This window comes from Tursiops truncatus, chromosome 6 (assembly GCF_011762595.2).
Source record: "Tursiops truncatus isolate mTurTru1 chromosome 6, mTurTru1.mat.Y, whole genome shotgun sequence".
In the NCBI taxonomy this organism is placed as follows: Eukaryota; Metazoa; Chordata; class Mammalia; order Artiodactyla; family Delphinidae; genus Tursiops; species Tursiops truncatus.
This window is the reverse complement of record NC_047039.1, coordinates 79,193,452-79,219,671: the sequence shown is the minus strand read 5'-3', so window position 1 is coordinate 79,219,671 and position 26,220 is coordinate 79,193,452. Positions and strand designations below refer to the sequence as shown.

Here is a 26,220-nt window from a genome sequence, read left to right as displayed (position 1 = left end):
TTCAGAGATGAATGGCAATTAGAATACTCAGTTAAGAGCCTGGGGCATGGACTTGAAGTCATGTAGCCCAAATCCATGTTCTGACTCTGCTGCCCACTGACTGATTGTGATCCAGGTGCTTGAAATGAAGACAGTAATACCTATCTTAGAGGATTTTTTTTAAATTAAATGAGATGCTACTTAAAAGCACGCTTTAAAAATCATTTATTTTTGTGTGTGTAATATTTCACAGTCCCAATTTAGATATGTAATAAGGTAACTTTTTCTCTGTATAGATCTAGTCCAAATTCTGCTGATGGTAGAAAACTTAAACTTGCATATTGACAGAAACTCAGTCACATCTATTTTAGTCTCTTGGGGGTAAATATTCAAGCAATCCAGAACCTTTCCTGGCCCCTCTCTACACCTCTGGGTCAACTCTTCCAGACTCAGATTCTTGGGCAGGAGCATCTGTTTGGCTGATCCTGAGTCACATGCCTTCACACAAGCTTTCAGAAAGAGAACAGAGGAATGTCTGCCCCCCTTCAGCTTCCATAGTTAGATACAAGATCTTTTACACTCATACGGAGACTTCTCTACATGCTGAGCAGCCAAAACCCAGAAGATGTCTACCATATCTCCCTTTTCAGAAAGGGAAATTTTGTTTCTGTCCTAAATGTTTGCCCAGAGTGTGCTGCACTCCATGATTCAGCCTTTCTCAGTGTCTAAAGTCTTATATTCTTATGAATTCTTCCCTAAACTATGGTTTAAGATATGTATAATGCTTTAAGCCCTTCAGCCTTTGGGTCTTGATCTGCAGAGTTATTTGGAATAAAAAATTCATTGTAATAGTTCAATGGGTAGAAGGGCATGGCAACTAGAAGAGTGGGGGAAAGAAAAACCTTGGCAGAAAATCTCCTTATTTTATTGGGTTAGGCTGTCTTTGTTATTGTTGTTAGAAAATATACGGGATGCCGCCAAAGCTGTACTTAGAGGAAAATACACAGTATAATAAATATGAGTATAGCTTTGAATTAGACCTAAGTTCAAAATATCCCTACTCTGCTACTTACCAGCCATGTGACCTTGGAGAAATTATTTAATCTCCTCAAGCCTTAATTGCATCAACTGTAAATGATATTAATAATACTATTTCACTCAGAGAGACGTTGTGAGAATTGCATGAGGTAATTCATTTAAAACACTTGACCACTATGCTTGTGTGAAAGGAATCCTTGGACAATCTTGAGAAAATGGTCTAGGAACCTTCTTGGTCATTTTTCACATGATAATTCTTCCAGTGGGAACCGTCAGTAGAAGAGCATGATACACAAGGCTTAAGCTATACTAGTTCCATGAGATAATAGATGTAAGATATAACCAAGCATGGAGTGTTTGCTAGATTTTACATTTTGCTGATTTGTAGTATAGTATTCCTGTTAACACACAGACCAAGTTCATCTCTCAGTGTTCCAGATGGAAAGAAAAGCTGTAGTTAGATGACATCACTGTCAAACTTGGATAAGCAAAGGAAGGTAAGGTGGAAGGGAGAGAAGCAGTCGCCACAGCATATCAATGGAGCCAAACTCTAGATGAGTCTCTTACTATATCCCCTTCTTAAGAGAGGGGACACACCCGACTCTCTGCCCAGAGCTTGGAAACCAGTAAAGAGAGAAGCTTCACCATCAAAGGGCTGAGAAAAATGTCTATAGATAGTGACTTATTACTTTTTTTTTTCTGGCTGCACTGGGTCTTTTCTTCATTACGGTACACAGGCTCTCCATTGCGGTGCGTAGGCTTCTCTAGCTGCGGCACACGGGCTTCTTTAGTTGTGGCTTAGTTGTCCCACGCATGTGGGATCTTAGTTCCCCAACCAGGGATCAAACCCGTGTCCTCTGAATTGGAAGGCGGATTCTTAACCACTGGACCACCAGGGAAGTCCCCGTGACTTATCGCTTGATACTTCTTTGATTTGAAAATAAAGGGACTTCAAGGAAAATCCCTTCTTACTGATAACTGTATTGCTGTAGACAATGTTTGTGTCCTGCTGAAATTCATATGTTGAAACCTAATCCCCCAATATGCTGGAATTTGGAGGTGGGGTCTTTGGAGGTGATTAGGTCATGAAGGTAGAGTCCTCATGAATGGGATTAGTGCTGTTATAATAGAGACCCCAGAAAGCCAGCAACCTATTTTTTTTAATATATAAATTTATTTATTTATTTTTGGCTCTGTTGGGTCTTTGCGCGAGGGCTTTCTCCAGTTGAGGCGAGCGGGGGCCACTCTTCATCGCGGTGCGCGGGCCTCTCCCTGTCGTGGCCTCTCCCGTTGCGGAGCACAGGCTCCAGATGTGCAGGCTCAGTAGTTGTGGCTCACGGGCTTAGTTGCTCCGCGGCATGTGGGATCTTTCCAGACCAGGGCTCGAACCCACGTCCCCTGCATTGGCAGGCAGATTCCCAACCACTGCGCCACCAGGGAAGCCCAGCAACCCATTTTAAAAGCACCAAGGTATAGACTTATTTCACTAGACACATGATCAAATTCATTTTATTATGAGGATTTTGTCCCTTCTTTACATGCGACAGCCTGGGCTGCTTTAGGAAGAAAATGAATACTCACGTTGAGGAGGGTACTTGCTCTTGGGCAGCTCCTTGCTGATGGGGAAGGTGAGCTGGATCCTGAAGCCTGGTCCTCTGCTTGGGAGGGGAAGTGTTCTGCCATGGTCTGAACAAGCACAGCCCGTAACTCTGCTCCTGTCTGGAGCGCTACAGGCTGGGAGCGTGTTTGTGTGACTCTGGAAGGGCAGAGGGCCTGAATCCTTTCTAGGTCGTGGAGGGGTGGGGATTCTCGGGGAGCTGGGGAGAGAGTCTGGGAAATGTGGGCATGAGGAAGGGCTATGAGAGGAGGATAGAGAGGAACTGAGGAGGCTGAGTGAGGTCAGGAAGGTAGGCGTGCTCAGCGGGACCCCTCCAAAAGTTTAAATCAAGAGGGAGGTGCACTGGAATGAGGGGGCAGATACTGTCACATCTCCCGTCCTCTTACTTGGCATTGCCCTGTTGTGCTGGTGTCTTCTTTCGCTCCATTTCCTTCCTTAAATTGACTCTGCACCCTGCTCTCTGTTGGGAAGGCTGACCTGTATAGTTGCAGCAGGCCCCCTTGTCCTCTGGCTTCTGACAGGGTTCAGCAACAGGGGGAGACCTGAGGGCGGGGCAGGACGCCCGCTCCATGCAGCACTCCCCCTGGGCTCTGGTAACAACCTCACTGATTTGGGCCAAGGGGTGGCTAACAGCCCCATGTTATAGCTCATGCCCTGCACTCTTCCTGTGGTTTCTTACATCCTGCTCACACCTTTGTAAATAGTCCCTTTATTAAGCCTTCCTCAAATTATCCTGATTTGGGTGGGCCACCTGTTTTCCTGCTGGGTCTTGACCAACATAAATGCCTCCATGACTCCTTAGTAAAACTGCGGCTCACATCTCCAGCAGAGGTCAGAGGGAGATTGTCCAGGGAAACAGTGAGGCAGGCTTCAGGCATAGGACAGCTGATGACCCGGCGAGGTTCTGGCCGAGACGCAGCTTCCACCTGCGGACCATCAGGCAGGGAAGTGCCAACCAGCAGGCAACGTCCCAGATGTGAAACCATGGTCCCGGGGTAACCACCTGTGTTCCCACGCACACAGAGGAAGGACCCTGCCCCAACTAGGTACAGAGACAGCTCTAGAAGGATTCTGCGCTCATTTGTAGAGGCAGGGGAAGGAAGGTGCATGGAAGGTGACTTTTTCCTTTGTTTATATTTCCAGGTATTTGGGGGAACGCACACAGGTTATTTTTTACATTAAGAACACAACAGAATTTCATTTAGGAAAAATGAAAGAGTGGGTGGAGCTGGGGGCAGGGGTGTTAACACGCTTTCCCATGTGAAGGCTTCCTGCCTTACCCTTACCCCCACCAGCCTAACTTCCTGAGAACCTAACCAGACCTTAGACTCAGCACGTGCCCTCTCTGTACCGTTTTCTGTCACAGAAAGGGCAGGAGAGCTGTGTCTGTTACGTTTATGATCCCTGTTGCTCCTTGGACCTGTCAGACCCCACTCAGGTGCCTGCCTCTTCAGCCCGACCTGATGCTGAACCTAGTTCACTCGGGCCACTCCTGGTGTCCACCTTCGCGGAGCTCTCCTGCGTGGCTGGCTCCATCCCTGAGAAGCACAAATCCTGCCCGGCTGCCTTGTGCTGGGGAAAGCCCAGAGCTGGCCTCAGGCTTGGCTCTGCCCTGACTCGCAGTGTGACCCTGGGCTAATATTGCTTTCTGGGCCTACTGCCCTCTGTGTACAAAATGGATGTCTGCTCCCCAGCTCCAAGATTGCTGGACTGGGGAAAGGAATTTCCTTAGGAATGATCCCTCAGCATTCCCTTTCCCTCGCCTGGCAAAGCTCACATGCAGCTGGGAGGGAGGGCGACAGGAGCAGGGCCTCTGGTCCCTTTGAGAAATACAGTTCCCTCTGTGGGAATGTGTGGGTTCGACTCCCATCAGCCAGGGCTAGAGCAAAACCATTCAAATGAAGGAAAAGAAAATGTCTTCTATGGATTCTGTGTCAAGACTATCAGTGTTGTTGGCGGGTTTAACTTTCTTCCAAAGGTGGAGCTGAAACAGACCCAGGCTGAACCCTGAGGGAGGGTACCAGGCCGAGGGGAAGCCTGGCACCCAGCCAGGCTCAGTTAATGTTTCCTCCGTAGAGTCCAGGATGTTCACAGGACAGAGGGGAAGGGAGCACAGCCCCATAACAAGATCAGTGGGTGATCTTGAAGGTCTCTCTGGACACTGAAGTTGGATGGCCATGGTCCTACGTACACCAGAGCTATCCAGTCAGCCAGTATAGCTGGGAAGGCAAGGCCAGCGGCTTTGGGTGCCATTCTGGTCTGGCATTCAAGGCTGCACACATGACCTGCCTTATACCTCCCCTCACCACCCCTCCCCAAGTTGTCAGCTCCACTGTGCTACCACTGGGACGGACCCAGACTCTCCTGCTTCTGTATCTTTGCTTAAACCGTCCCTTCTACTTAGAATGCCTCACCTCAAAGCAATCTGGCAGAGCATCCCTATTTCCACCAGGCCCAGCTCAAATCAAGCGCCTTGGGTAGCTTTCTGTCTGCTCCTTATTAGATTTTCTCTCCCTCTCCTCACACTTCCCATGACACATTGTACAATTAGGTTACCTATTCCTGTCTTGTACAGGCAAACCATAGCTGAGGGCAAGACCACTCAGCTCTTGGTTGACAAGTTTTCTTACTAGAAACTAATGTCCCACAGTTTGTACTGAAGCCATCCTAACGTCTGTGACTGACGCCACTAGTGACACCATGATAAGCTCACCGACGCACTGAGAAGTAAGCCTTGTCTCTGTTGGATGCAAAAAGACCATCCCTGCCACACCCCTACTCTAAGCAAGCATCTAGGCCAGAGGAGGTGGAAGAGGCCTTCGCATTGGATATGGGATTGAAGATTTAAGATAACCAGGACAGAGGCCTGAGAAATGAAGTGAGGCTGTTTAAGTAACTGGAGGAAAGCACTAAAGTTATGAAATCAGCCAGCCGTTCTTATGGGGTTCCACTACCTAGTTAGACATAGGGGTCCAACTAGAACAGCCAGGGGCAATTACTGGAAAAACAAAACTTTTCACATTTACACTCTAACAAGTTGAGACTGTAAAAAACTGGCTTTATCTTAAGGCGAATGCTGTTGGCGGCCTTGACCATCTTACTCTTGTCCTCCTGCACCTCGACTTGGTTGGGGCAGCAGTGTGTGCAGCCCCTGACTAGCCAGCTACGGCTATCCTACTCCTCTTGGCCAACTGACTTGGGTTGGGAATATTACCTGATCCTGAAGGAAATACAAGGGACAACTGTTGAGGGATTTCTGAGAGATGTTTTTTCTTACTCATAAGAGGCGCTGGCAGGAAAAGAAGGCACCACGACTCTCATCCCCTTTTTTCCTCGCTCAGAACACTGTGCTTGAAGCTCGGCTTGGAGCGGAGACAACCACCAGGAGACCATGACGGAGCCCTCAAATGACGCTTTGGTGGCATGAATGACATGCATTGGCCGTCCCTGGTTTACAGAAAAATGACTTAGGAGGGACTCACAGTTTAGTGTTATCCAGCGCCAATCAAGTCCTAAGCCCGGGTCCCGGGTCCTGGAGCCCTTGGGAAGCTCCCTGATAGAGCTTGCTCTGGAGCGAGGCACCCAGGAGGCAAGCAGAATCTTCCCCAAGTCGGCTTGCTTCTTTTCTGTACTGATTTAAAATTTCTGCACTCATCACTCTCTCCTTTTTGTTGGCACTTTTGCTCTGTGGATAACAATTACTTTATTATCAATCACTTTGGATAATTCCCTTTTTCAATAGGTCAGTCTCACAGGGACCCTGTTGGTTGTTCCTGGGCTCTGGTGGCTGACAGTTTGACAGCTCCAGGTGTGCGCCCGGCCTGAGGGCGAGGCATAGCTTTGTGCTCCCAGGCTGGATTGGTTTGGGGGCTAACGGCCTGTGAGAGATGCACACACCCCAGAGGACACATCTAGCAGAAGGTTTCTTCTAGGAACTGCGCTGTTTCCTGTGAGAAATCCATTCCATCTGGTTTAGCTGGGGCTGAAGCTCTCCTGATTTTCCTTCTCTGCCACAGAGGTGAGCATGTGACCCAGGCCAGGCCTATGACTCTCCTAGGGTCCATTCCTGTCCAATTACTTCCTGTAGGCTGGATAGGGGGCCATCTCATCTGTTTCCTAGAGACTTGGCCTCATCACCCATGGCCATAGGAGCCTCTGAATCTTTCTCTGGAGTCCCCTTTTCATGCAGTTACCTCACCTGCTAAACTGTCCCCATCCTGCAGAACCGTTTTCTCCTGGACTTCCAGGCCACCACCCCGCTACTAAGCCCTGGCATTATTACAGGGGCACATGGGCCTCATTTCTCTCTCTCCCACAGCCCCTCTGACTCCCACAGGGTCTCTGCTAGCCTGCCTGACACACTTGGGCAGAGCCAACCAGCAGGGGCTCTGTCCTGCTTCAAGGCCAGGAAGCCACTGACACCCTGTCCATGAGGCAGCCTGGCTGTGATCACCACAGCCACTGGCCAGTGAGGAGCACCATCGCCTGAATTGACCAGCACTGGGCTTGTTTGGCCAGTGACTATCTATCGTCAGAGTTCTCATAATTGTGTGATTGTGTCCTCAGGGCAGGACCAACCTTTAGATCTTTTCCTCCCTTGATATTCCCTCTCCCCCAAACCCAAGCACCTCTCTCATTCTACTGCTTTTTTTCTTGTTGTTGTTGCAGTACGCGGGCCTCTCACTGTTGTGGCCTCTCCCGTTGCGGAGCACAGGCTCCGGACGCCCAGGCTCAGCGGCCATGGCTCACGGGTCCAGCCGCTCCGCAGCACGTGGCATCCTCCCAGACCAGGGCATGAACCCGTGTCCCCTGCATCGGCAGGCAGACTCTCAACCACTGTGCCACCAGGGAAGCCCCTCTACTGCTTTTATAATAAGAAATTTAGTCAGTCCTGGCTATTGTCCTATCCTGATGAGAAAGGGCCTCTGCAGTATACTGTATCATTGTTCAAAATACTCATGGTCCCACCCCCAGCTCCTTCCCTACTGCCTCCTGCCAACACACACACACACACACACACACACACCAGAAGACGACAAATCCCTACCTTTTGAACTCGGGAGTGACTTGCTTGGGCTGGTAAGACGTAGGCAGAAACGACAGTGCCACTTCTGAGCAGAGACCTAAGGGCCAGTTGTGGTTTTCTTCGTCTCCTTCTTCTCTTTGTGAGGACACTGGGTGGGTCCAGAAGCGAAGACAGTATAGAGAAGAAGCGCAACTGACCCACAGCAGACATGTGATGGGAGCAAGATGGAGGTTTGGGGCTTTAGCCTCTGCTGACTGACAGAACCTTTCGGGCCTGCTGACCAGTTCCCTTTTTCCCAGGACATATCCTGGGGCTGGAATATTGGGCCGAGGCAGTGGGGAGCAGAACTCCCTAGTCTGTTCCTGGTCTTGGAGGGCCTGAAGCTCTCTCTGTCCTGAAGACCTAAAGCTGGGGTCTTTGTACTTGACTTTCTGCCACAGCCTGGCCTCTGGTCATGCCTGGGTCTGCTCTGACCAGCTCTGTTCCATCTGCTCCACTTTCCCAGGTTTGGAGTAATAACACTCCCATAACTTCTTATTCCAAAGCAAAGGACATAGCTTGCCCAAGAGTGATCAGTGGTTTCATTTAAAATGTGCACATTGCTTGGAAATACACATAATCATATAAAATTATTTTATTAAAATAGAAAAGCTTTCCAGTATATTGCATTGAAGACATTTATATAGAAAAAGCAATTGCAACAAACATGCTACATCACCACTGAGAAATTTTGAAAGCTTTAAGTGCCCACTTTTTTTCTTTCTTTCTTTCTTTCTTTTTTTTTTTTTTTGCGGTACGCGGGCCTCTCACTATTGTGACCTCTCCCATTGCGGAGCACAGGCTCCGGACGCGCAGGCTCAGCGGCCATGGCTCACGGGCCCAGCCGCTCCGCAGCATGTGGGATCTTCCCGGACCGGGGCACAAACCCGTGTCCCCTGCATCGGCAGGCGGACTCTCAACCACTGCGCCACCAGGGAAGCCCTAAGTGCCCACTTTTAAACAACATTTTGGTATAATATGCATATCCCTATATTTTTCAGAAGGTACATATAACACTGAAAAAAACACTTCATGTAAAATCTAAGCTTAGGTGCATATAAACAAGAAGTATTACACTGAATAGCTTATTTCAAACTGTGAAACACATTCAAAGTATTCAATTTCTTAGACAACATGCAAACATTTTCAAACTTAGATTGACACTTTTAAATATATAAACCACAATTCTTTATAATTCTATGTCAAAAAAGAAAGTCAAACAGAACACTTATCTACACTGTGCATATCACAAAAAGCAAATGTGTCTTCATGAACGGAAAGTACTGGGTTAACACACATGATTGTCATTTTACAAATATGGCTATTCACCTTCTTCATAATAAAATAGAAAAATCATGTATTATTTACACGAACTACTAATTATTTCACTTTTTGGCAATTACATAAGTAGCAGCAATTGGTTTAAAGGTCAATCTTTAAAAACTCTAAATTTAACTTGGATGATACCAAAGAATATACATCTGGTTAATATAAAAATGCATAATACAAGTCGCTTTGATGGGATATAACTTCTCCCTTTCACAAAAGTCACAGACACACATTAGGAACCACTGAGACTGTCACTTACAATATATTGTATGAGTGCCATTTACTTAGCTTGCTTTTGCTTACCACATTAAATGGAATCCTGAATTAGATTTCTGTAAATTAAATTTGCCTGATGATTTATATGATAATTCCAAAGATGACTTATCTTTATTTCATACTCTAATAGCAGTGGCTCTTTGCTCTGACCCCTCACTTCTAGACAGAGTAGGGAATATCTGTAAACAAACACACACGCTAGGGGCACTTTAATACTAAAAAGAACTTGGAAATGAAGTTTTTGTGATACGAAGCCCACAGTAAAGTGAGCTATATTTCTACAATGTGATCATCTCATTTACCAATGATATAGAATTTGTTTTAGAGTGGGGGACCCATCTAATGAGCAAAATGTAAATTGTAAGGCAGTGATCCGCCAGAAGGAGACATCCTCTTTTCATCAGTATTTGGAAGAACGTATTGTAACATTTGTAGAAACAAAACAAAACCCTTACTAACACTGGTGATTAAGAAAAATACTGTGTGGTGCATAGAGGTTAGAGGTGACAAGTGCTTTGACTTGGCCACTATTCAACTATAAACCAGCAGTCCTGTACGTCTTTTCCAAAGTAGAAAGATTAGATCGAGGAATATTTTGCACTTTTCATGGGCAGTCAGTTGTGTGTCCAGACCCTGTGCAAGGCGAGACCCAGGATGAGGAGGAAGAGGTGGGAGTGGCAGGGAGGCTGGGCGCTGGCAGCGGCCGAAAGCACACTGCTGGAGACCTGCACCTGAGAAATGATGAGGGCGGACAGAGGGACGTGGGCCGCCAGAGTAGGGCTGTCGGAGTTGATAAGGGATTCGATCTTCTCTGCTTCCTTATTGCAAGCCTCAATCTGGGAGAGGATAATCAGATTCTTTTAATATAAAATCACAGAATCCATGAAAAGGTCAAGTCAGACAAATTCCACAAATACCCTAACACCAGGAATAGGCTTTCTCTTTGTCCTTCTTTTCTTAGCCAAAGTAACATTTTAATAGTCTCAATTTATTACACAAAAAATAACTGCATCAATGGAAATCAAATGAAAAAAGCCATGACCCACACTGCCACTGCCCTTTCTTTTCCCACAATCCTGTTCACCCCTTCTCCATGCTTAGAAGTTATCTTTTCAAGCTTAAACATAGTCACAGGGAGTGGCCTTTCAATGCCCACCGACACATCAGGAGGAAAGCAATTAGACTTAATGAGCTTCCTAACTGTGGCAGTTTATAAACGGCTGTATTCACCCCCTTCACTGGAGCCCTCACTATGTTGACACTGAAACTTGGGCCTCCTGAGTGAAGTTCACCTCTAGATTGTGAGCTGGCCCATAAGACCAGCGCTGGTGTGCTCCTCCTCCCCAGTGGGGGCACAGCCCTCGGGAGACAGGAGTCGGTCCTGGTTTTGTTACTGCGTGACCTGTGTCAGTCCCTGCCTTCCCTGGGCCTCAGCCGCCTCCTCGTCTGGATGATGAGCAGATGCCTTCCATCTCTGCACGCTCTGAGTCACAGCATCTCAACCTCTGCCCTCTCCCACTCCTTTGCGTTCTGTTGGCCACTGCTAACCTAGTGCAGCTCCGCCCCTCAGAGACTGCCATGCTTTCCTTCCTCCTGCCCTCACCCCCTCCCAAGGCCTCCATACTTGAAAGTAACAGGATGCTTGCACAACATGTGCTGAACCCCACCTGCAAAGCTTTTGGATAATGATCCACAGGAATGATCAGGATCACAATTTCTGATTCGATGCTGAAGTATCCAAATACGTCACACTGTGGGACAGACACATGCATGCGGATCTTCTGAAGTATTTCCAGAACGGTTATTGGCTTTTTGTTTGCCACCTAGAGAGAGAAAAAAATTCATTACCTGAAAAAAAAGAAGAATTCCTTATTACTGCCTAAGCTGCCTTGCCACCTTGCCTAAGCCACAGAGGCTCTTTTAACCAAGGAACCCCTAAGTGCGGGGCCCCAACAGGGCCTTGCTGCCTGAATTCTAAAATATCCACAGAGCCCATTCCAACGGGTTTGTTGTTTTTGTTTTCTGACTGCTGAGTTTTCTGGCTGAGATAAACACTCTCACGAGGAGCTTTTTTTTTTTTTTTTTTTTTTTTTTTTGCGGTACGCGGGCCTCTCACTGCTGTGGCCTCTCCCACTGCGGGGCACAGGCTCCGGACGCACAGGCTCAGCGGCCATGGCTCACGGGCCCAGCCGCTCCGCGGCATGTGGGACCTTCCCGGACCGGGGCACGAACCCGTGTCCCCTGCATCGGCAAGCGGACTCTCAATCACTGCGCCACCAGGGAAGCCCCAGTAGCACTTTTTTAAGGGACAGTTCTGAGTTGGACGCCACAGGAAATTAATTAAAGCCTTCCTGTAAAAATACAGGTGTTTTCATAGAAATGGACATAATTTTCTAGGTAGTGGCAGGTGTTGGCTGCTACATTTCTAGAGACAAGTCTCTAAAACAGCAAGCAGAAAAAGTGATGATACAGCAAAGGGAAAGAGGCAAAACCATCAGAGGAATGTGGCCGGTTCTGGACGCAGCCCCCGGCGGCATGGGGACCATGTGAGGGCTGGCAACCTTGAGACCATCTGGGCGTGACCAGTCCCTGGCTGCCTCGTCTGCCTCCACTATGCCGGCAGGGGACCTTTTCTGAGAAAGGCCCGGGCCGATGGATTGCAGAGCAAGGTCACCACACAGCCAGGCTGTAGAGGGAAGGAGCACAGGACGGAGCCAGACACCTTGAGTTCAAACCCCAGTTCTCCTGGTTGTGAGCTACTATACGGCCTTGGGCAAGTTGCTCCCGTGCAAATTAGTTTCTTCATCTATAAATGACATGACTCATTCTGTCTGTAGGACTACTGACAGGTTTATCGATAAGGTTTCAACAGTACATAGCACATAAAGCAACCTACCTTAGCAATAGTATCCAGTTTTTCTTTGTCAAATAAAACTCTTAACATCCCAGCACATAACGGGCAACAAGCACCTGTATAACAGAAACCATTTTATGTGTGTTCAGAATTAGAAACAAAGAGAATTCATAATAGTTGGTGAAATGACCAGCCCTTCATTTTGTGCTGGGAAAGTCACAGCAGTCCTTCCTGATGACTGCACTTTTAGATATGTTCCCTGACCAACCTGGAGTCTTATACTCTATACATTTACCGAAATCCTTCCTCCATCCCTGCTTTCCTCCTGTGCTACTTCTCAGGTGGGGCAGCTGTGGTTTAATACAGCACAGGGAGAGCTGGCCTTTCAAGACAGGCAGGGCCTAGACCCTGCCCTGCTCAGAACTCACTGTGTGATCCCGGGCAAGTGTTTCCTGTCTGCGAAACACAGGAGCAAGTGTTTCAGGGATTCCATGAGTGTTTAATTCAAATTTAATTTTAAAAATTATTTTAAACTGTTAGACCATAATAAAATGTCAGATCGTGGTCTCCAGGAGGAAAGAGGCTTTGTTCTGCTCACTGCTGTGTCCCCAGTGCCTAGAAGGTGTTTAGGACATAGTGGAAGCTCAAGAAACATTTGCTGAGTTCATGGACAGAGGAATGAACTTGTTAGACTCCAGGTTAATCTGTTCTGTGAAGACTTGGGATAAAGTCTCTTCTGACATCTCTGTCTAACCGAAGAGTATGAGACTGTAAGGTAAGCTGTTTGAAAACTGTCACCACTTATAATAGCCTGTACGAAACAAGACTTTCTTGATTATATGCAACAAAAACAATTAAATTAGATGCTAAGGCCAATCTAAGACAACAACCATCTTCTGTTTTTCTCAATTTCAAATGTTTGTCTTCATCAAAACTACTTCAATTATTCATTCATTAGTAACCAATTCCTTATTCATTAACTTTATAATATGCAAACACTATGCATTTGAACTAATAACCGTAATTCTAGCAATTAAATATTGCTGTTTATCTATTGGTGTTTAAGGCAGGATTGAAAAAAGTTTTCCACATTGTTTTAAAATCACCAGACCAGATGATGTCTAAGGCAGATCCACAGCTTTTTAAGGTTGGCCCAGAGTAATGCATCTAATCAGCATCAGCTGGAGTCAAGACTTCCTGAAGTTTAAACACACTAGTCATCTCTCTTCTCAGTGACTCACTCTCTGGAGACAGATACGCAAATCCTCCCGCTTCCACCCCTGCCCCACCCCAAATACTGCCAGCCTACCGGGTGGGATGATGGGTTTGCATTCGGTCGCTGAGAGCGAAGGACATTTCACAGCAGCACACTCAGTGACAGAACTGTGCTCAGAGAGGACCCCGACAGCCTGGCAGGGCCCATAGTAATCGACCGCCACCCGGTCCGAGTAGGCAGCACACACGCTACTGTAGGTCTCCCCGTTGTGCCCGCAGATGGGCTCTGGGGCTCTGCAGAAGGGCTGAGGGCAAGAAAGCACAGTTAGCCTGTAAACCTCTGTGGTGCACTTTTCCTAACCAAGAGTGCAGAGTAGGTCTCCCTATTTTCAGGAAGGAAGAAAGACAGTATAAATTCTTGGACCCTCTGAAGTAAGCTCCTGAGGTTGCTAAACGTGGGGTGGGGCTGGGGGCAATAGGGTGTCCCAAGATGAATTGAAGAGATTACTTTTCTCAGCCTCTCTGGGACTTGGGTACTCATTCTCTGTGAACTGATATGAGATAAAAATCCTCCCTCCCTCCAGACTTCCTTTATTCCAGAAGAACCTGTTAGAAGAAAACAAGACCAATCTTCATGCAAATTCAGAGGCCTTATCATTTCATGCTGGGATAAGGAGAGGGAAGAGTGGAGAGATCAGGAGAGCAGACAGACTGGCTCCATGAGGTAGGTTAGGAACATGGAAGCGAAAACTTGAAGCCAGGAACAGGGAACAACAGGAAGAGAAGACTGGGAATTCAGAGTAAAGGTATCAGTGCACTTGGAACATGATCTCTGAGGGGAAACAAGCCCAGGGGGATGACCTGAAGGGATTTTCCGACAATGAAGACCAGGAAATGAGCAGCCAGCAGGTCCGGTGTCAGCCAGCTGTGGGCAGGGGGTGCTGGCCCAAGGCTGGGCTTCCCCCAGGCAGAGGGCCCAGCCCATAGATCAGTGGTACTGTGGGAGGCCTCAGTGGGGTTGTCCTTGGGGTTATTTTTAACATGAATACAGATTTCACGACCCTCAAAGACTGAAAGATAAACTGATGTAAGACAACATTAAGTTTCAGAGAAATTTTCAGTCACTTTTCATACCTCAGGTGGGACTTCAGTGGGAAGAGTGGGGAAAGAGCTCTTTTCTTCGTTGTTTTACCTCGCATCCTTCCTGGGCTGTTTTCTAATGAGGGCCCGCAGAACTAGGGGAAGTGAAGATGCTGCTGACCAATGTCAGGCGTGTGAGACTTTAAATTCTTTTCCTAATGGTTGGCGGCAAGAAGCCTCCCTCTTCTTGCTCTGTACACTAGATGTGCAAAGGTTCACACATGAGCAAGGGGGCCCTCCAGTGTTAGGAGGAAAAGCCAGCCTCGGGGTGGCTCATTTTTGGTGGAGGACTGAGTGCTCTAGATTTGACGGGATCCACAGCAGACCCTGAAGGGGTCTCACTGCTGATTCATGTGTAAAAGATCATAAGCTGATTTCATGCTCAGTGTACTTGGGTTTGTCAGGTAAACAGTGGTACCTGGCACGGGCCTTTGTATAAGAGGCTCTTCCCCCTCTGGTACAAAGTGCAGAGATTGCTGTGCTCCATGTGGTTTGTATCACAAACAGGATCTCGGCCCTGGTCACAGGTGAGCTGTCTTGGCAAACACTCATATTGGCTACATCCAAATTTATCAAAAGTTGTCAGGCAGACTTGTGGTTTGGGTATGCATCTGAAAAACACAAACGCAGCACCATGAGCCAGTGTCGTAAGGGACCATGGTGGGGCCGGCAAAGCACTGACGGGGCACAGGAGGCTGAGGAGAAAGTAAGAGAGCAATCAGAAACAGTCCCTGTGCCCAAGAGCTTATGGAGAGTGGGGAGTCGAGCACGCATGTAAAGCAGGCTATCAGGTAGAAAATCACACACCAAGTGATCGTGGGAATGAGTCATTCTGACTGGGGAGCCTGGAGAAAGCACCGGGAGGAGGTAGAACCAGGAGGATGAAGGCCTGCCAGGCTGAGGGAGCAGCAGAGCAAAGGTGTGATGCCTGAAACCCTGTGGTGCTGGGGGAGAGGGCAGGGGACCCCGAGAGCAGGAGCAAAGTATGCTTGGGGTGGAAGAGGCATGACATGAAGCCATCAAATGGGCTGGGGCCCAATGCTGGAGGCCTTCTCGTTAATAATAAATGGAGCATTTTCAGAGGCTTAATTATCAGCTTGGCTAATATGAGTCTATCTTAAGAGAAGGCTTCACAGTATGTGCTGAAAATTTCAGGTTTCTGTGCTTACAAGGCTGAGGACCTGATGCTGGCTGGTAGTGAATCACTGAGAGAATGCCACCCCCTGAAGCTGGGTTTTCCTAGTAATACCTGAACCTTGCTCCATTCTCAATCCCTGAACTTCTTCAGAGGGGTTAGGGAGGATGGTTCTTTTCTTCTTTAGACTCTTTTTGTCTCCCTCATTTCTATAAAGGGTATTTATAATTTTCTATAACAAGATAAGACCTACGAAAATGTTTAGCTTTTACTGGGTATTTGAAATAATAAGATATACAAATATTAGTCTATAAAGTAAAAGGAGAAGAATGTATTAGCTAGCATCATATAATTTCAAAGGAAATTGCTTCTATTCTTTTTAGAGATAAGCTTCCTGCACTGAAATCACCACCACCACCATCACTACTACTAATGTGGTTGCCTCTTCCGATGGGATTTAAAATTAGGATGCACGTAAAGAGAAATTAAGAAAACAATCCCATTTACAATCACATCAAAAAGAATAAAATATTTAGGAATAAATTTAACTAAGGAAGTAAAAGACCTGTACTTGGAAAACTATAAGACACTGATGAAATAAACTGAAGACGACACATAAAGATGGAAAGATATGCCATGCTCATGGATTAGAAAAACTAATATTGTTAAAATGGCCATGTTACTCAAGGCAATCTACAGATTCAATGCAATCCCTATAACAATACCAATAGCATTTTTCATGGAACTAGAACAAATAATTCTAAAATTTGTAAGGAAACACAAAAGACCCTGAATAGCCAAAACAATCTTGAGAAAGAAGAACATAGCTGGAGGTATCACTCTCCCTGATTTCAAACTATATTACACAGTCATCAAAACAGTATGGTACTGCACAAAAACAGACACATAGATCAATGAAACAGAATAGAAAGTCCAGGAAGAAACCCATTCTTATATGGGCAATTAATCTATGAAAAAGGAGGCAAGAATACACAATGGGGAAAAGACAGCCTCTTTAATAAATGGTGTTGGGAAAACTGGACAACTACATGTAAAAGAATCAAATTGGACTACTTTCTCACACCATACACAAAAATAAATTCAAAATGGATTGAAGACTTAAATGTAAAACCTGAAACCATAAAACTTCTAGAAGAAAACATAGGCAGTATGCTCTTAGATATTAGTCTTAGTAATATTTTTTAGATATGTCTCCTCAGGCAAGGGAAACAAAAGCAAAAATAAACAAATGTGACTACATCAAACTAAAAAGCTCTTGCACAGCAGAGAAAACCATCAACAAAATCAAAAGGCCGCCTACTGAATGGGAGAAGATATTTGCAAACGATATATCTGATAAAGGGTTAATATCCTAAATATACAAAGAACTCATACAACTCAACATCAAAAAAAACAAACACCCAATCAAAAAATGGGCCAAGGATCTGAATAGACATTTTCCCAAGAAGACATAAAGATGGCCAACAGGCACATGAAAAGATGCTCAACATCACTAATCATAAGGGAAATTCAAGTCAAATCACAATGAAATATCATCTCACACCTGTCAGAATAGCTATTATCCAAAAGACAACAAATAAGTCTTGGTGAGGATGTAGAGAAAGGGAAACTTCGTGTGTGTGTGAGCGCTCACACACACACACACAAACACACACACACACACACACACACACACACACACACAGGAATATTACTCAGCCATAAAAAAGAATGAAATTTTGTGACAACACGGATGGACCTAGAGGGTATTATGCTAAGTGAAATAAGTCAGACAGAGAAAGACAAATACTGTATGATTTCACTTATATGTGGAACCTAAAAAACAAAACAAATGAACAAACATAACGAAAGATACAGAGTCATAGATACAGAGAACCAACGGGTGGTTGCCAGAGGGAGGAGAGTGGGGAGAGGAGAGAAATTGGTGTGGGAGATTAAGAGGTACAAACTTCCAGCTGCACAAGAAAGGAATCACAGGTATTAAATGTACAGTATGGGGCATATAGTTGATAACTACGTACAATAATATCCTTGTATGATGAAAGACAGTAACTAAACTATTATTTCAAAATGTATAGAAATACTGAGTCACTATGTTGTATACCAGGAACTAACACAGAGTTGTAGGTCAATTATACTTCAAAACTAACAAACAAACTCATAGAAAAAGATCAGATTTGTGGTTACCAGAGGCAAAGGGTGAGGCGAGGGAGAATTAGATGAAGGTAGCCAAAAGATACAAACTTCTAGTTATAATATAGAGATGTAATGTACAACATGATAAATGTAATTAACACTGCTGAATGCTATATATGAAAGTTAACAGAATAAATCTTGAGAGTTCTTAGCACAAGGAAAAAAATTTTTTTCTATTTCTTTAATTTTGTATCTATATAAGATGATGAATATTCACTAAACGTATTGTGGTAATCATTTCATGATGCATGTAAGTCAAATAATTGTGCTATACACCTTAAACTTATATAGTGCTATATGTCAATTCTATCTCAATAAAACTAGAAGAAAGAAATTAGAATGCATGTAGTAATAATTTTACAGAAATTTAAGACATTTGAAGAGAAATAATGAAAAAGAAGAACATTTAGAACTTCACTATCTATTAACATTGAAGGAATGAGAACAAAGAATATCAGGAGAAATTTGGTAATTTTGGAAGGAAAAACATTACCAATATGAACGTACAGAAATAAGAGGATCAATAGGAAAGGCTGAGACTCTGGGGGGTAAATTAAAATAAACACAATCAGGGCAGGGACTTTGTCTTGCTTACTATTGTGTCCTAGTGTTTAGAAAGATGCCTGGTATATCAGTAGATACTTGATGAATGACTATAACTTTATTTATTTATTTATTCTCAACTTTTTGTTTTTTAAACAATTAGTTTTTGAACAGATAATACAAGCCCATGTAGAAAGTGAAAAGACACAAAATCATATACAGTGAAAAGTAAATCTCCTTCCTACTCCTTGTGCCCCAGCCACCTAATTCCTTTCCCCAGAGGCAACCATTATTATCAATTTTTATTTATTCTTCCAGAGATATTTTATGTAAGAATAAGCATTTATATATGCTGACTCAAAAAGTATGTGCATTTAAAATTTTGGTAGCCTTGGACAAATTGCCCTCCAAAGAGGATGTACCAATCTTCACCCCCAAATCCTCTTGTATGGGAGTGCCTACTTGCCTACATTTTGTTATCAAACTTTTTACCTTTACCAATCTGGTAGACAGAAAATGGTACACAATTGTAGTTTTACTTTAATTTACATTTCTCTTAATATGAGAAAGGTTAAGCATTGTGGTAGATCGGCTAGATGATCATTCATCAAATTCATTTAATTTTCTTCCTGGGCATACATCTAGACTACATTTCCCAGCCTCCCTGGCAGTAGTTCTGGCCAAATGACTAAGTTCTAGACAATGGAGTGTGGCTGGAAGTAGAGATGAATTTTTAACCTGGCCTATAAAAGCTTCTCAAGAGCAACCTCCATCATCTCCCTTCTCTTGTCTGCTGGACAGAGGAGGACTAGAGGCTGTAGGAGCAGAGTTGCTAGATGGAAGGATCCTAAGTCTCTGAATCACATGTAGAAAGCCACCTGCTGAACACCCAAATGGACTGTATTTGAACTTCTACTATGTTAAAGCACTGATATTTTGTATACAGTAGCTAGAGTTACTCCCCGCCAGCTAATATAAGCATCTTTTCAAGTGTTTAAGAACCATCTGTACTTCTTCTCCTATGTTTACATCCTTGGTCCATTTTCTATTGGTTATTGATCTTTGCCCATTTTTATACTAGGTTGTTCATCTTTTTCATATTGATTGGTAGGGGTTCTTTATATTGTAAGGACATCAGCCCTTTCTCTGAGATTCTTCTCAGTTTGTCATTTGTTTGCTACCATGCAGAAAATTTTCATTTTCATGTAGCTGCATTTTTCAAACTTTTCTTTTATATTGATTTTGTATTATACCCAGCCAGCCCTTTCCACTTTGAGATTTTATTGTTTTATTATAAAAGCAAGCCAACCTTATTCAGAAAGGTTAGCAAATAGAGGGAAACAAACAAATACCAAAACAACCCTCAATTCTACCTCCCAACACAACTATATTATCCTTTTGACTTATTTCTTTATCATGTTTCTTTATGTATAGCACCCTGTCTTCTTTCCATAGCAACTCTCTGGGCTTAGTTTTCATGATGTAAACTTTGCTAGATGGGTGACCAACTCTCTTTGCTAAAAGAGAATTTAAACTTGTTAAAATAAATTTAACACACGAGAAGATCTTTCCTTCCCTTCATGCTGCACCAGGATTTTCAGGATGGAGAAGCAGTTGCTTGTTCTCCACAAAACCTTCATAAGGCAAGGACTGTGGCACTGGGACATGTCCTGCTCAGCTCTCTGAAGTAGTCAGTGAAAACTCCAGTTCTAGAAGCTTGAAACCTAAGTGAATCATCAGGACCCTCATCCTGCAGCCACCACAGGCAGAAATCCATCATTAAGGCAAGGTCAACTGCACTCTGAGCTCCTGAGGAAAATGCAGAGAAAGGAGCCCCTAAACAACTTCATAAAATACTGAAGTTACACTTCCAGAGATTTCTCATGTCCCATCCCTACAATGGAGGTAGGTTTTAAGTAGAATGTTTCCTATTGCCATCAGGCATAGGTAGCTAGTAACAAGAATGCATCTACTTCTCTTGTCTCAACTGCCACCTCTCCTTGCCTCACACTTTGTTCCAGTCTTACAAAACTGCTCTAGCTCCCGGCATACACCACGCTCTCTCCTCGTTTCCAGCAGCCAAGATCTTTGCTCCTGTTACTCTCTCTACCTTCACCAGCACCACCTTTCCTCCACCGTAAACCTTGCTGTCAGTCTCCTCCTCGTTTTTCCAGCCGACTGTCACATGCTCTAGAGGCTTTCCCAGGTTCCCCCAGGCTGTGTAAACTGCTCAACTTCTGGGCCCCCAATCAAAGCATGTTACCAAGCAGCTTTACCTGGATCTTTCCCTCTAGACTCCAACTTTTCAGGGCAGAGACCACCTTAATTCATCTTTGTATTTTCACTGTCTGGTATAGAGTAAGTGGTGACCTTCAGTTGAAAAAGATAAGGAGGCATTTGACTTACCTTTGGTTTTTTGGGCAGGGGTTAGGAGTACATGGATCCTTTGAGATGCATGATCCAAACTCAAACTGATGGTCTTGGAGGCCCACACAGCGAGCAATGCAGGCACTGGGGTAAGTGCGTCCATTCTGCCCACACACAGGGACAAACTGATCTGCACAGTTACAGGGCAGACCTGAAGGGAGGAGAGTGCCTCAACAATGTGCATTTGTACGGTCCCCTTCCCCTCTTGTTTCCTAATTAAGGCAAACCACTAACAAGCACGCAGAGGTCTCAGGTTAAAATACAATTTTAATAAGTCAGAAAAAAAATCCTTCCAATCTCTGACAGTGTTTTTAAAGGCGGCAAGGTTCTGAAAAGCCATTTGTCTGCATAACGACTTTCCTTTGTTCCATTTATTGCCAGCTAATTGAGGGCCTCCGGATCTTGATTCCAGGGGTAGAGACGAACAGAGCTATGGGTAGGAAAAGTAAAGAATGTTTCTCCCAATCTGGTATATAAAATCTGAAATTTAGATGTTTGATTCTGGCTTAGGGGATTTCTAGAATGTTAGAGGATAATATCAAAACCAAGACAAATAATGAAGGTTGTAAATGCGTCACATAGGTTCCTTCCATCTCCTTAGGGAGGGGGAAGAACAAGAAGGTAGTAACTTGGGAAATTATTGTGACTTGAGACTTAAGAATTTTCATGAACATCTCCTTCTGAGTCCTGTGTGGACTGGGGCACTCTCTGAGTCCCCCAGAATGTGGTATACTTTGTGGCCAGTAAAATCTCCTTAGAGTCTGCTAGCTAAACAGTCATTAATGTAATTTATCCCAGGACACGAGGGGCTGGCTACACACTACAGGGAAAAAGCATCCTGCTAGTTGTAAAGTTCAACTTCCCAAAACATTTAGATGTAAGTAAATAAATAAAAGTCTTCCGTGTACGTCCTTAGTTCATTTTTCATCCCCACATCATTTTAACTGTTTCTCTAAGCAGAATGAATTGTCCTCATCAGACCAAGCAGACAAAGGATAAAAATAAAGGACAACAACAACAGAAGAATAAAGCAGCAAAGACTGGTACTCATTAGGGTGGACAGAGGATGGGGTGGAGCTAGTCCTCCCTCTACTTCCTCATCAGTCTGCCGTTCACTTCTTACTTCTGATCTCCTTTTTATTTCCAATGGGCTGGAGATACAAGGTTGGTAAAACCCTATTCTGTTCTCTTCCTACCCCACTCCATGTGTAATACCAACTCCATGGAAGGAGAATCAAGCTGCTGGTGCAGCAGCAAGACATGGAGTAAGGGCAGCTACCTGGTTCCTCTTCACCCAGAAGCAAAGGTATTTCAGATTTGGGAAAAAGCAGATACCAGCAGATGCCAGCCACTGTGCTGTTGCTGTTGACAACCGTAGCTTCTTCTCAAGAAAAGAGCATCCCATCGAGCTAGGTTTTTCACTTATTGCAGCTGGTGTGAGCATAATACCAGCAGCATAAAGCAAAGGAAAGTCAAGAAAGTCATATTCTTGACCGATTGTTCACAAAAATTCTTAAGTTTCAAAATTACAATAATTTCCTGAGTTACTTTCCTGTTTTTCCCCATCCCTAAGGAGATATGAATGGAAGGAATCTATGTAAGGCGTTTACAACCTTTGTCTTTGTCTTGCTTTTGTTATCACCCTTCAACATTCCAGAAATCTCCCAAGCGAGACTTGATACATCTAACTTCTAGATTTTATATAGTAGATTGGGAGAAACACTCTTTATTTTTTCTACCTATAGCTTTGTTTATAGGGGTCCCTACCTATATGAATTCAGTAAGACAAGGTAGGACAAGAAAGAAGGTGGTAATAAAAACATTAAAACAGAAGCAAATTTAGAAAATACATGGACACTTTAGACCATAATGGTAGGGATAAATGGGTATTTTAGCAAGTAGAAAAATTACATTTAACTAAAACCATCCCAATCACTGGCCCTGCTCTTTTTGACTCATGGAACTCTAAAAGGACCCTAAGAAACCACTTAGTTTAATGCCTTCAATTTATAGAGGAGGCAACAGATCCAGAGAGGAAAGTGCCTTGCTCTCAGGTTATGTATTAATATTACTGTGAAAATTTGCAGTTAAGGCAAGACCAGAGAAGCTGCCTTGAAGGGAACATGAGTACAAAGGGATGAGGGCAGCTTCTGGGTGACCATGGTTACCTGTGAAGGTACGACGGTCATCTTCTGAGCTGTGCTCACTGAGACACAGGCGGGTAGAACACACCAAATTACCAGCAAAACAAGAACAGATATTGCAGTCAATATTAAAGGAAGTTCCATGACCTGAGAGAAAGAGAAATAAAATGTTGATCTATGTAATGCATTTATAAATAAATCATAAATTAAAAAATGTAATAGTTTAAAGAGCTTTAAAATAGAAATTCTTGAAAGATGACTTCTGAGTACACAAACTAGGGAGTTAAATTTGTAATACTTATAGTTTTGTATTTACCTCCCACCATACCCCTCCAAACCCCTAATGTGCTCATCTCACCAGACTGCTCCTTATTCTCTGAGAATGTTCCTGGCTACCTCTTTTGCCTCAAGTGCTCATTCCTTTCCTCCTTCTGGAACTTTATTCATCTTTCCAGGACCAGTCCTGATGCCATCTTTGGGTTGAAGACTCTCCTGATGCCCTGGCAGAAATGACTAGCTCCTTAAAGTACATACATTTGGTCTGCTCCTTTTTGTGGCTCAAATTCTCTCCCTTCTTAGCATGCAAAGCATGACCTCAATCCCTCACCCTAGTTTCAGCTCCACAAGGCACTAGTATGTTCTTTTGTACAGAACAGGCATTTAATCAGTGAAAGCTTATGGAAGGAATGAACTTGTCTATCTTCAGATGTTTTCTGTGATTCAAGGTACATACATTACATTTTAGAATATGGACTAAGCAATGAATACCTGACTTGCTGGTCTAAGCAGAAATTTGCAAGCCCTTTTTAGCCAAGAGTACTCTTCTTAAAATAAAATCTCACCCAGAAGAGTAAAGCAAGAGGCATATGAAAGCTGAACTACTCTGGTTGATGGGTAGGGGGATGGACATAGAGGTAAGGGTAGCAGAATGAGCACGTGTAGTGGGGAACACATTCTCAAAAGTGGTATTTTTTCACAATTTTTGAGGTTATATATTGATATGAACAGTTATTAGGGTTATAAGCAAAAGATGGTTAAGGAAACAGTGAGAAAGCAAGACTCTTAGACTTTTAGAGAAGGCGATAAAGCAGGGCACCTTTTAATGTGCTCTCTCGCAACCACGAATCAACAGTGTAGTTTCCATCCCCCAGTTTGCTTTGCATGACGTCAAACTCTGAGTTTTACTTCTGGGAAAGGGGCAGGGGGAGAGAGACTGTTGAGGAAGGGGTGGGGAGGGGTAGACCTGTGTCCTTGCCTGTGGAGGGCAAGGGCTTTGGAGTCGAATAGGCCTGGGACTGAATACTGCTTTGGTCACTTACTAGGTGGGTGACCTCTCTTACCATCAGCTTCTTTACAATAGCACCCGTATCGAAGAGCAACTGGGAGGATTTAAGGAGATAACACAGGCCAAGACTTAGCATAGTGCTTGGCACACAGTTAAGAGTTCAAGTGTTAGTTATTATTAGCTATTAGTCCCTTCTTGATGAGGCTTCTAAGAGGGTTCCTTAGAAGTCCTCATGTTCTGTATAGTTGAAAAATACTTCCCTGGAATATCTGCTTTGTAGACTTTACTTTCTGGTGAGAACCCATCCAATGTTCTCCCTACAAAATTAATATAACTAATCTCATGTTAAAAACAAAAACAGTTCAAGACTCACTTTTTCTTTTTCCTCCAACAATACAAGACTTCTGAAGGTCTATACAGTGCATCTCTATACAGTTTTCTAAGAGTCCACTTTGCCCGCATGAGCAAATTTTATAACAACCAACTTCCCCTGCAGATGATGGCACTTGGATCAGTGTCCCTTGACGGACAATAAAATCAGATGCTTCTCCCAATTTGCAACCTGTATAGACAAAATTAGCTGAGAGAGTTGGTATTGTTCTCTGATATTGTTTTATGACATTAGATACACTTCACACAAGTCTTATAGGTACTGTGTGGCCACTGAAGATTATGTAATAGAACTTTCACTAAAGAACTGCTTTGGTTCACGGGCCAAAAGCATAACCTCTCAAACAAAAATTCCATGTTCTGTGAGATGGTGATGATTAAAGGACATGTACCTCAAAGTTACCAATAGTTCTGTACAAAAATGCTATCAGATATGTAGTTTTTTATTTCTTTAGGCTTATCAAATGTATGTTAAAATCACAGATATTTTTAAAATGGAGTATGGCGACTGACTAGTTTTAGAATAATCTTGGTCAGAAAACTTTTAGTGATGGAATACAAGTACATCTTAAGTTCAAAGAAAAGTTGAATACTTGATTGGACTTAAGGAAAACCCATTTGTTTCCAAATTTAACAAGATTTATTATGATGCTATAGCTGATATATTATAGCATTACACAAATATTATACATGGTCTTTTGAGATATCATGCTTATTTAATCTTTTGTTCCTTTTTACTTCACACATGTTTAAAAATGTTGATTCTAACACGATAAAGAAACATTTTCAATTGGAAAATAGATAAAAGAAAGCAACTATATTCTAAAGGGACCCACAGAGAGATAAAGACCATAAAAATTCTATGGGATAAAAATTTTTCAGCCTTAAGATCATGTGCATTTCAGCACAACATTAAATTTATGAAGATAATTACACATCCGATTGAGAATGCTATTTCTCCATGTTTTAAAGGAGAGAAAAGAAAAAACACGAACAGTGTGCAGTACATCTTCTCAAACATTACAGCATAGAAGACAAAGTACAAAAAGCTGGCCCAAGGGTCTTTCTTCTTTTGTTGTCAAGAACCCTATGACTCGTTATGAGAGTCTGGTTTTGGATTGAAATTAGGTTACAATCAAAATGACTATTGAAAATTACATTTGTCTTTGTCTTTTTCTGCTTACATAAATAATACATGTTGGAAAAACCTTGAACATTACAGAAAAACATAATTTAGAAAATAATCTCATTCCAAAGATAACTCCTATGAAGAAACAGCAGAGGCACGTACTCATACCCACCCCACACCCCACCCATCTACCTCTTACCTTGAACACAAGAGTATGGAAGGCAGGGATCACCAGACGGACACCCTTTCCGGTTTACCTCACAGAGCTCATTAGCAGGGCAAGGATTTGGGTTACAGGGATGAGTTACTTCTTCTACAATGTTACCCAAAGTACTTGGTCCTGAAAAAACAAAAACAGATCAGTTTAACCAACCCAAAAGAGTAACAGAGGTCTGTAAATTGTCTGAGTTAATGACATCTGGAACAAATGGACAGC

The 26,220-nt window shown here is 43.7% G+C and overlaps 1 protein-coding gene across 5 annotated transcripts in view; it reads right to left on the bottom strand.

Moving 5' to 3' along the window:
• Positions 1-8,279: 8,279 nt before the first annotated feature.
• RECK (reversion inducing cysteine rich protein with kazal motifs) overlaps positions 8,280-26,220 on the bottom strand; it is a 73,138-nt gene continuing 55,197 nt past the window's right edge. For all 5 annotated transcript variants that reach the window (XM_033858269.2, XM_019949123.2, XM_033858270.2 and 2 more), the window contains 9 exons: positions 25,984-26,124; positions 24,639-24,827; positions 23,005-23,127; positions 20,816-20,987; positions 14,933-15,125; positions 13,469-13,679; positions 12,202-12,275; positions 10,973-11,128; positions 8,280-10,141 (listed from right to left, as the gene is read on the bottom strand). In XM_033858269.2, the coding sequence (XP_033714160.1) occupies positions 9,920-10,141; positions 10,973-11,128; positions 12,202-12,275; positions 13,469-13,679; positions 14,933-15,125; positions 20,816-20,987; positions 23,005-23,127; positions 24,639-24,827; positions 25,984-26,124 (1,481 nt within the window). In that variant the 3' untranslated portion in view covers positions 8,280-9,919. The remainder of the gene's footprint in view (positions 10,142-10,972; positions 11,129-12,201; positions 12,276-13,468; positions 13,680-14,932; positions 15,126-20,815; positions 20,988-23,004; positions 23,128-24,638; positions 24,828-25,983; positions 26,125-26,220) is intronic.